The sequence below is a fragment of the Mesoplodon densirostris genome, chromosome X, assembly GCF_025265405.1.
Source record: "Mesoplodon densirostris isolate mMesDen1 chromosome X, mMesDen1 primary haplotype, whole genome shotgun sequence".
In the NCBI taxonomy this organism is placed as follows: domain Eukaryota; kingdom Metazoa; phylum Chordata; class Mammalia; order Artiodactyla; family Ziphiidae; genus Mesoplodon; species Mesoplodon densirostris.
In genome coordinates this window covers 77,333,511-77,344,344 of record NC_082681.1, presented here as the reverse complement: position 1 = coordinate 77,344,344, position 10,834 = coordinate 77,333,511, and the positions used below count along the sequence as shown (strand labels likewise).

At 46.7% G+C, this 10,834-nt stretch overlaps 1 protein-coding gene across 1 annotated transcript; it reads right to left on the bottom strand.

The window, feature by feature from the left end:
- Positions 1-3,397: 3,397 nt before the first annotated feature.
- On the bottom strand, positions 3,398-9,892 carry RPS4X (ribosomal protein S4 X-linked). Its single transcript, XM_060086631.1, has 7 exons — positions 9,787-9,892; positions 8,733-8,810; positions 7,221-7,401; positions 6,745-6,842; positions 5,203-5,374; positions 4,118-4,275; positions 3,398-3,556 (listed from the first exon to the last, which is right to left on the bottom strand). The coding sequence occupies exons 1-7, from the start codon at positions 9,787-9,789 to the stop codon at positions 3,455-3,457; spliced, it is 792 nt and encodes a 263-aa protein (XP_059942614.1). The 5' UTR covers positions 9,790-9,892; the 3' UTR covers positions 3,398-3,454.
- Between the last annotated feature and the right edge of the window lie 942 nt (positions 9,893-10,834).

Here is a 10,834-nt window from a genome sequence, read left to right as displayed (position 1 = left end):
GTAGTAGCAATGCAGGTGATAAGAAGTGGTCTGATATTGTTTGGGAGCCAGGGGAGGGCAGACACCTTACCATTTTGTTGTCCCTTTAAAAGTTTATTGTGAAAAACGTCAAACATATACAGAGGGGATAGAGGGGACTGCCCTGGTGGCGCAGTGGTTAAGAATCTGCCTGCCAATGCAGGGGACGCAGGTTTGAGCCCTGGTCCGGGAATATCCCACATGCTGTGGAGCAACTAAACGCGTGAGCCACAACTACTGCGCCTGTGAGCCACAACTACTGAAGCCTGCGCGACTAGAGTCCGTGCTCTGCTACAAGAGAAGCCACCGCAATGAGAAGCCCGTGCACCGCAATGAAGAGTAGCCCCCACTCACTGCAACTAGAGAAAGCCCGCACGCAGCAACAAAGACCCAACACAACCAAAGATAAATCCCTGGTCTGGGAAGATCCCACATGCTGTGGAGCAACTAAGCCCATGCCCCACAACTACTGAAGCCCGTGCTCCGCAACAAGAGAAGCCACCGCAATGAGAAGCCCGTGCTCCACAATGAAGAGTAGCCCCTGCTTGCTGCAACCAGAGAAAGCCCGTGAACAGCAGTGAAGATCGAATACAATCAAAAAAAAAAAAAAAAAAGAAAAAGAAAAAGAAAAAAAGAAACATATACAGAAGTGTTGTGACTGGTGTAATGAACCCCATGTACTCATCACCCAGCTTCAACATTATCAGTACATGGTCAATACTGTTTCATTGATATTCCTCACCCACAATATTATTTTAAAGCAAATTCCAGATTGCTTGTCATTTCTTCTGCAAACCCTTCATTATGTGTCACAGAAAGATAAGGACTCTTTATGATTATCATGTAAAAAATGACCAGTAATTCCTAAATATCACCCAATGTGGACTCTGGATATATTTTGAAGGTAGAACCAACAGAATTTTCTAATAAAAATTATGTGTGGAACATTAGAAAAGGAGTAGAATCAAGGACAAGTCCAAAGTGTTTGACTTGAGTAGCTGGTAAGACGGCATTTGCCGTGAAATGAGATGGCAAAGACTTTGTATAGAGCTGATTGGCATGGGTCAGGGGGCAGAGGGGTGGATATGGCCCTTCTTTAACATCTGGTTTAGAAACAACACAGGATTCGGATCTCAAAGAATCAAGAGGGCTCTTGTAGAGCTATAAGGTTCTACACAAGTCCTAGCTTTTTGTATTCTCGTTCTCATTCAAATCTGTGTTGTGCTGCCCTGAGTGGAGCATGAGGCCCAGTCTGCTAAAGGCACAAGGGAAGTAAACCAAACCCAATAAAGTTCTGCTTGCTTCAGTCAGTTTTATCTTGGGACCATTTGTCTGCCTTTCTGCTGAGATGATCTCTAAGATTCCCTCTAGTTCTAAGATTTGATGAATCAAATTGGAAGCCTTCTTAAGCCTACAAAGACTCAAGCCATATATTTGGAAACTGGAGCTCATTCTAATGATACAGGCTGCTTTTGCTAAGTCCACCGATGCAACTTGGTATGAGGATGGAACTCTTCCCCCACATTGGGACTAGTTGCTTAAAAAAAAAATCCCCGTGCTAGCTTAACAAATAACCAAAATAAACTTAAAATGTTTAAAAAATTCTGGTGATATGAAGAGAATGCAGCCAAATACACCAATTCCGCATTTGGAAAAGATGGCTGGCCAGTCAGCGTCTAGGAAACCACTGCACTTGTGGAAGAAACCAACTTGGAGGCCTTTCATCCCCCATATTTGCTTTGGTTCCTTAGCTAAAATTCAAATCATTTCCATCGTCTGCCCGAGACTCAGGACAAACCTAGAAAGTGTAAAATAATCCACCAGCATTCAGTGACCCCTGCCCTCTAGCCTTTCAGTCTTCCCTGCCTGTTTCTCAAGGGGCACCATAAAGAGTACTTCTGATCTGGCCCCTCGTCGTTTCTCGATAAGCTCCAATCCTGGCAAGAGAATTAGGCTGAAATAATGTGTGGCACTTCCACACCCCTCTGCCACTGGATTTGCCTGGACCCAGTTCTGCAGAAATTCCCTTTCTCCTGCTTAAGCAGCAGTCCCGTGGCCCCAGCCAATTGTGCTTTAGTTTGCAATATGAAAGGCAGAGATGCCCTGTGGGGTCAAACCTGGGCTTGGGAGACACCTGGGCATGCATCCTACTTCTGCCGACTAGTTTGTATGTTGCTCAGTTCTTTGGCAAAACCAGTATTACACTGCTTGACTCCAAGCCCAGGACGCAGCCAGGAGTGGAGACGCTGTCCAAAGCCACAGCTCAACAGGCTTCCTCATCCACTGGACCAGAGATGACCATTAGACATGCCCAGTTAAATATGCAGACTTCACAGGTTCATCACACCTCAGATGGAGGAAGACATCCAAAACAACTGTTTTTCACTCCAAATCCTGCCATGAGGGGCAAGGGAGATTAAGTGGTCTGCAATAAGATGTTAATTAAATGAAGGTGACGGTGAGATCTAGAAGGCAGTGGTTCTTAACACAGGGCAATTTTGCTCCCATGGGGGATCTGGCTATGGCTCAAGTCAGTTTCTGGTTATCACAACAGGGAAGAACAGAAGGGCATGCTGTTAACATCTGGTGGGTAGAGGCCAGAAATGCTGCTCAACATCCCACAATATACAGGGCAGCCACCCACAAGTTATCTGGCCCAAGAGTATGAAGATTGAAAAGCCCTGCTAAAGGAGGCCAAGGTGGTTTTGGTTCTCAGCTGGAAGACGCACATTGTAAACAGGAGAGTTGGTCGTTATCACACTGCAGGGTAATTGACACTCTTGTAAGAGACCCAGGGCTTAAAATGAGGAACAGATCTAAACAGCTGGCCCCTTGCAGCAGGGGCACCTCTTGAGACTGGCAAGCAAACATGGTTTTGCAGTCCCGAGGAATGCAACTGAGGACTGAATGCTGTGGCAGCTGGAGAATGATAGAGGACTAAGTCCAAGCAAGTGCATTGCTTTGCAACATCAAGAGCCCATAACTCTATAATGACCTGTATCCAAAGCTGGACACAGATGTGGGAAAAAGAGATGAGCCAGGCTTGTGTATGGGTAGTGCAATGAAGACCAAAGAGGGCAATCATTTCTTAAAAAAAGGCTAAGAGAACAGGGTAAATGAGGTCTCAGCCAAGTAAGGGAGCTTGGCCTTATGGGCTTCCCTGGCTCTCTCCATTCTTTGGTTACTTGCGGCTTCTTCTTTGCCAAGTTTGATGTGTTCTCCCTCCCACCACCACCCAGGTCCAGCCTATAGGAGACACAGATTCACATTCCAGAATGCCCAAGCCTGCCTGAAAATTCAATCTACTTTTCATGTTATGAAGTAGAAAGGAAAATGTAAATCAAAGCAAAACGAACAAACACAAACCCAAACCACAACAAACACTAAAGAGGTTTTTAATTATGTAGCACTTTCCCAATCGCGTCATTTAGAGATTTTATCCACTGCTCTGTTTGGCTGCCAGTCTCTTGTCTCTCTCCTCAGCAATGGTAAGGCGGATACCCTTTCCACGAGGAAGAGAGATCCATGGTTTGTTGCCCTGGAGGAGAAAACAAGGAGAATCAAAACCTGCTACACACCATCAACAGGTTGGCACACGCTACATTCGTCTTCCCATCTAGAGGAACAGAGAAGCCTGTCTGTGAAAACACTCAGCAACAGTCAGGCAGTCTTAAGACACTTTGATGCTGGTTTATCAGAAATACCCACTTTAAACTTGTTGCCTGTATCTGTAGGTGCAAACTACAATACCCTCCATAATTAGTCTCAGAAGTACTGAAATAGTGCCCAAGGCCAAGCATTAGTTTCAAAAAGCACACCCCCACCCCAACACAGGCACAAATTAAAGAACCTAACTATAAGGCATATTCATCCCATTACTGGCACTTTCCACCAACCCAGGTGTGAACTGGTCCGCCACTGATTCTCTGACACTGAAAATGCACAGATCTGCCTCAGCCCTGTTGTGAGCCCTATCCCAGAGGTGGCTTTATACTAGGTTCAGCAGAGCCAGCAGGAGCCAGGCACTGCAATCCCAGCCAGTACTTGCATTGTACAGGTTTCTCTGGACTAGGCAGAAGACAGAGAGACCCAGACTTACTTTGCCAATAACAAAAATGTTAGAGAGCCGGGTGGCAAAGCTATTGCCGTTGGCATCTTTCACATGAACTACATCAAAAGAACCAGGATGTCTCTCCCGGTTAGTGATCACACCAATTCTTCCCAGGTTAGCACCTCCAGTCACCATGCACAGGTTACCTAGGCAGGAAGGAACAGACAATCTGCTCAGAACAAGGAACCATGCCCTGTGTAGCAGAGAGACAGGTCTGCAACAAAGTCAAAGTTAATCTTTTTGTCCCAGTTGAATTCACTTCTATGGATCTGTTACCCAAGCTAGAACTCTCAGGGCCCTCTTTTAAGATTTGCTCTATCCTTCCTGCACAGCTAATAAATGTAATAAACTCCATTGCACCCGCCTCACTAGGTCCTTACCATGTCTTGCCTGGACTACTGCTGTTCCTCCAAGGCACAATTCTCTGCTAATGTTGTGAACAGATTTGGGGGATGACAGCATTACAAAGGGCTGTTATCTCAATTAAGTTTGTTCCGCTTTTTTGTTAGACTTCCCTGCCCAGCCCTCAAGCCACTTCCATGGATGGGGAGGCTTTTGAGATCTGGAGCAGGCCTGAGAACATGTTATACAAGACCTCATCTCTGCCACACAGGACATTCTAAGCACTTGGATCCCTGAGGTAAAAATACCATACACCTGGACAGTGGAGCAGTTACCTGTTCACAGCTTCTCCCAACTCCCCACTGAAAACATTCTTAGCTGACTTCCCTCCCCACAGTTCAGAACATATTCCTCTCTCTAACCCTCACTGCCACCACAAAGCCATGCCGAAACGAGACACCATAAGGGTTTTACAGATTCTCTGAACATTCTTAAAAATAAGAGTTGCCTCCATCCCAATCCGTTACTACATCAACAAAAGACATCTAGCTTTGGTTGCTAACTAGGTGCACATCAGAATCACCTCGAGCCCCTAAAACGCCAAACAAAACCCTGTACCCAGGCCCTGCACGAGTCATAGGGCTTGATTAAATTAACTTAAAAATAAAAGTGAAGAACAGCTCTTATGCCTGGCCTTTAAAGAGAATGCCTATGTAGCATAGCCTGCTTACCAGTGTCAAATTTGATGAAATCAGTAATCTTGCCCGTCTCCAAATCAATCTGAATGGTGTCATTCACCTTGATGAGGGGATCAGGGTAGCGGATGGTGCGAGCATCATGGGTCACCAGATGAGGGATTCCTTTTGTCCCCACAAAGATCTTTCTCACTTTGCATAACTTATACTGAAACACATGGGTTACCCACATTAGTCTAGCTCATATGCACTATGCTCCAGAGTACAAAAAACAAGTTCTTTCAAAGCCACAAATCACCAGCTTAAAGATGCAACCAGCAGCTGAAGGTACCAGCCCCCACACAGAACAGCCTGTTTCCTGAGCTGCAGCTGAATGATGGGGTCCCTGACTTTTCTTCCCACTCCGCCATAAATTCATCTTGCACACTGCCCCCTTCTAGGCTAGCCTTCCTATTTCTTATTATGTATTTCCTCTGTAGTACTGCATCACCCCCAAGGTTAAAAGTTCAAAGCACTTAAGGCCTCACAACCTCAAACTCCCAGGTGGAGGGATAATCACCACCATTTCCTCCCTGCTCCAATGCAAATCACCTCCCCTTTCCCAGGTCGTTTAAGTCTCAAGGGGCGTCTGAATTCTTCCCTCCAACTCACCCAGACAGCTAACAAGTGCCTCTTAATGGCTCCTTCTACGTCACAATTGAGTTTTGTCTCACAAACTGCAATTGTATTACCAGTTCATCTAATCAACAATTTCACAAAGCATTTCACTCCCCAAGACATCCTTTAAGTAAATCAAATCACCTTGATGCCAATGGATGTGCCCTCCAGCCTGCTGGTAACAAGGTAGCTAAGGAAATTAGCTGATTCATCCAATTGAATTAACCTTCACTTACAGCCAATAATTCAAGAAGCCATGAACTTTTGCACAAAACCATCACAACAAACTGGATTAAATAATCAATGTCTGTAACCTTTTTTGAGTTATCTCAAACTAGTGCCCCGAGGGTTATTGGTCCCCTCCACTAATACCTTTCCCCTCCCCAGAGTAAAGCTAGACAAAGGGCCAATAGGATTGAACTAGATATTGGTTTTCTGGCCCTTTAATCCTTAAAGGACCCATACTTCAGATACTCAAACGTTCCTAGGAATCACTCTCCTTGCCTCAAAAAAAGGCAGCCAGAAGTCACTGCTCAGCTAGAATTCATTTCTGCCATAAAAAGCACTCTGTTGGGGCTTCCCTGGTGGCGCAGTGGTTGAGAGTCCGCCTGCCGATGCAGGGGACACGGGCTCGTGCCCCGGTCTGGTAAGATCCCACATGCCGCCGAGCGGCTGGGCCCAGTGAGCCATGGCCGCTGAGCCTGCGCATCGGGAGAGGCCCGCGTACCGCAAAAAACAAACAAACAAACAAACACTCTGTTGAGGATGTTAACTCGACTGGCTGTTTCCAGGTATAAGATTATGAGTAATTCTAATCTACCTACCTCACCACAATGGATCGGCCCATGCACTTAATTCAGGCTGTAACTCAGAATCAAGTACTTTTTCTAAACGAAGGCCCAGCCTGCTTGCAACACTCACCTTGGCCTCCTCAGGTGTAATACGATGAACAGCAAAGCGACCCTTGGTGTCATAGATCAGACGAAAATTCTCTCCAGTCTTGTCAATGCTGATGACATCTGATATCAAATGGTAATAACTAAGGTTACTATAGTGACCCCCAGTACCCCCATGCTGAACAATAACCACACTATAAGGGGAAAAAAAACCCTTATGCTTCCCATTTCGAATATTAACAAGGATTCCTAAGATCAATGATGGCTAGCTAATCTTTAATGTTTCAAAATCCTGTTTTTATGACTCGTAAAATCTGAAGTAAATTGAAATTTGGTTTTGAGAAATGATTTATGATTTGCAGCCCTACAATATGGAAGTAAAACTCTTCAGAGGGAAAGTCATGATTTATTTCTGAGACTGAAAAAGCCTGCGGGTAACTTTAGAGAGGGAGATAAAAAAAATCAAGGAGCACCACCAAGTGCCCACCACTAACCACTTACCCATAAAACCAGCAGGGTAGGTTATATCAGTGCGGACCTTGCCATCAATCTTAATGAAACGCTGCATGCAGATCTTCTTTACTTCATCTCCTGTTAGGGCATATTTAAGTCTGTTCCTTAGGAAAATAATTAGGGGGAGACATTCCCTCAGCTTGTGGGGACCGGTAGATGGACGAGGAGCCTGTAAAATGATTTTAAAAGTTATCTTAGGGCTTCCATGGTGGCGCAGTGGTTGAGAGTCCGCCTGCCAATGCGAGGGACACGGGTTCGAGTCCTGGCCCGGAAGGATCCCATGTGCTATGGAGCAACTGGGCCCATGCACCACAGCTGCTGGGCCTGTGCTCTGGAGCCCGCAAGCCACAACTATTGGGCCCGCGCGCCTGGAGCCCGTGCTCCGCAACAAGAGGCCACCGAAATGAGAAGCCCACGCACTGCAACCAAGAGTAGTCCCCACTCGCCGCAACTAGAAAAAGCCCACGCATAGCCACGAAGGTACAGTGCAGAAAAAAAAAAGTTATCTTAAACTATTGGTGGGATTCACTCAAACTACCTCTGAAGTCCTGAGATTCAGCAGACTATCACCCGCCCCCCCCCACTGGGGTAAACAAGAGGTATTCAAAGTGTGCAAAACTATTCCAGACCTTTAAAGTTTTACAGCATTTTCCTTTCAGAGGACCAGGCCCGTTAAGAACATTTGAGGTCCTGCATCCATGTGGTATGTGGAAGAAATGAGGCACAGAATTATTAGGTAAGAGGTGGGGCACAGCTAGATAGCACAGGGCCCTTAAATGAGTAACAGGATACAGTAATCAGGGATGCCTGACACTTAAAGGAGCAGTATAAAGTGTGTCCCTTAAATACATCAATCATATCTCGATAAAACTGTAAAAGACACGTCTCTTAAGATACTTACAACATAGGGCTTCCCTGGTGGCGCAGTGGTTGAGAATCTGCCTGCCAATGCAGGGGACACGGGTTCGAGCCCTGGTCTGGGAAGATCCCACGTGCCGCGGAGCAACTAGGCCCGTGAGCCACAACTACTGAGCCTGCGCGTCTGGAGCCTGTGCTCCGCAACAAGAGAGGCCGCGACAGTGAGAGGCCCGCGCACCGCGATGAAGAGTGGTCCCCGCTTGCCACAACTAGGGGAAGCCATCGCACAGAAACGAAGACCCAACACAGCAAAAATAAATTAATTAATAAACTCCTACCCCCAACATCTAAAAAAAAAAAACTGTAAAAAAAAAAGATACTGGGCCTCCCTGGTGGCGCAGTGGTTGAGAGTCCGCCTGCCGATGCAGGGGATACGGGTTCGTGCCCCGGTCTGGGAGGATCCCATATGCCGCGGAGCGGCTGGGCCCGTGAGCCATGGCCGCTGAGCCTGCGCGTCCGGAGCCTGTGCTCCGCAACGGGAGAGGCCACAACAGTGAGAGGCCCGCGTACAGCAAAAAAAAAAAAAAAAAAAAAAGATACTTACAACATAAAAATACATGCTTACAATATGATGATACTTACAAACACACCAGTCAGTTTATCCAGCATCCAATGCTTTGGAGCTGCTACGCGCTTCAGGTGCTTCTTGGGACCACGAGCCTGAAGGAGTTTTCGGTTTTAATACTGTTAAACAGTTTCAGGTCTTTTCAAGAACAGTTTACACAGCTACAACTATTCTCTAAAGACCAGCATCTGTCTCCTCTTCAGCAAAATGTGGACAATGTAAAAAGCACAGGGCCGTGATTAAAGGCAGAGAAGCAAATGGATACATAGTATACAGCAAAATACTGTAGATTTCACAAACTGCAACCAGCCTTCTCATTGTACAGAGAACGGTAACTGTCTTTCAGAACAGTGTTTCCTGTTACTAATTATTTGTTACCACTTAAAAGTGCGTATGCTTCTAGAGGCTGTTTTTACTAGGACATGCTGGTGAAATAGCCAGGGGTTGGACCTCCTGGCACACAGCCAGCCAGCAACAGAAACTGACCACAATCTGTGCTACTACTAATCAAACAGAAAATTTCTCGAAATATGTCAGGTTTTAAAGTGTTAGACGAGAGACTTAATCTGACCTCAGCACAACCACGTGCCAACAATGGCTTACTCAAACTCTAAAGGTGAGATCACTTTTCACCTTAAAATGCAGAAGGAAGCCTTTTTAATGCTGTATACAGAGGCTTACTGGCCACACTACGTAAAGTCAGGTCGTGCCAAAAACACGACGGAAAAACTCTCCACCCTCCCCGGGCCCGACGTCTGTCCTCTGGGCCCACTCGGGGCTCCGGCCTGGGAAGCAAGACGCTCCTCCCAAGGCCGCATGATGCGTGACCGGGTGTGGCCCGCCGGGAGACCGAGGCCTTCCCGCCAGCCGAACCGATCATCCCCCAACCGCCCACCGCCGACAGCCGGTGTTCGCCCTAGCCCTCGAGCCCGCCTGGGCCCACCCCACCAGCCGCTCTCCCTTCGCCTCCGCCCGATCACCCGCTGCGGGAGCCCCGCAGCCCCGAGTAGCCCCAGTCCTTGGAGGATGGAAACTGATCGGTCCCAAGAGCTCGCAAAGAAGCCGCCTTACCATGGCTGCGCTAGGCACGGAAAGAGATCCACCTATTTCCGCTGTGCACAGAAAAGAGGTTGCATGGCTACGCGCGCTGGGGCTTCGCTCCGCCCAGCTCCGCCCTTTCGCGGCGCGCGGGGACGCTCTCTTGCCCCCTGCTGGTGGGAGGTCAGAGGTCCGGGGCTTGGGAACCGCTGCCGAAAAAGGGGTGTTTCCCAAGGGCGAGTTCCTCCCTCCCTTTCCGCCCTCCCCCCTCCAGTGTTTCCCAGGCGCCTCTGGGGCGCCTGATTCTGTGTGAGGTGCTGGACAAACAAAGGTGAGCTAGACAAGCTCCCTGTCTTTGAGGAGAGGGCAAAGTGAGGCTACTTCAAGTCCCACATATACATGATCATATAATCCATAGAATACGTTGACATGAATAAGGTCCTACTGTATAGTACAGGGAACTAAGTTCAATATCTTGTAACAAACTGTAATGGAAAAGAATCTGAAAAGGAATATATATATATATATATATATATATATATATATATATATATATATATATATATATACATATACATATATATATCTGAATCACTTTGCTGTACTCCTGAAACTAACACAATTTTGTAAATCTATACTTCAAATAAATAGATAAAAATTAAAAAGAATACATTGAAATGAATATCTAATATTATTTCTAAAACATATTTTGTCTGCTTCTTCTTCCAAGTCCCTTCAAGCCAGTCAGCCTACCCATACTGTAAATTGGGAAGAATCAATATTTTTTTCTCTCCCTTCTCTGCAGATTACGGAGGGGGTGGAGTGTAAGGGGTGGGAGGGTAGGATCTCTGCTTGAACTCTGCCCCTCCATTTCTGTACAATGCATTTAGCACTTACCATAAAGTCTCAGGGAAGAGAGGGAACATTAGAGACCATCCAGTTATCTAACTAAAACTTAGATCCGATCATGTGATTTCCCTACTTTGAAACTGCCCTTGGGCCTCCTGCCTAGCCTCTCAGGTCCCTCTGCCCGTCACCTCCTGCCTCCTGCACCCAGACACCCATTGCTCCCTTACCCTAT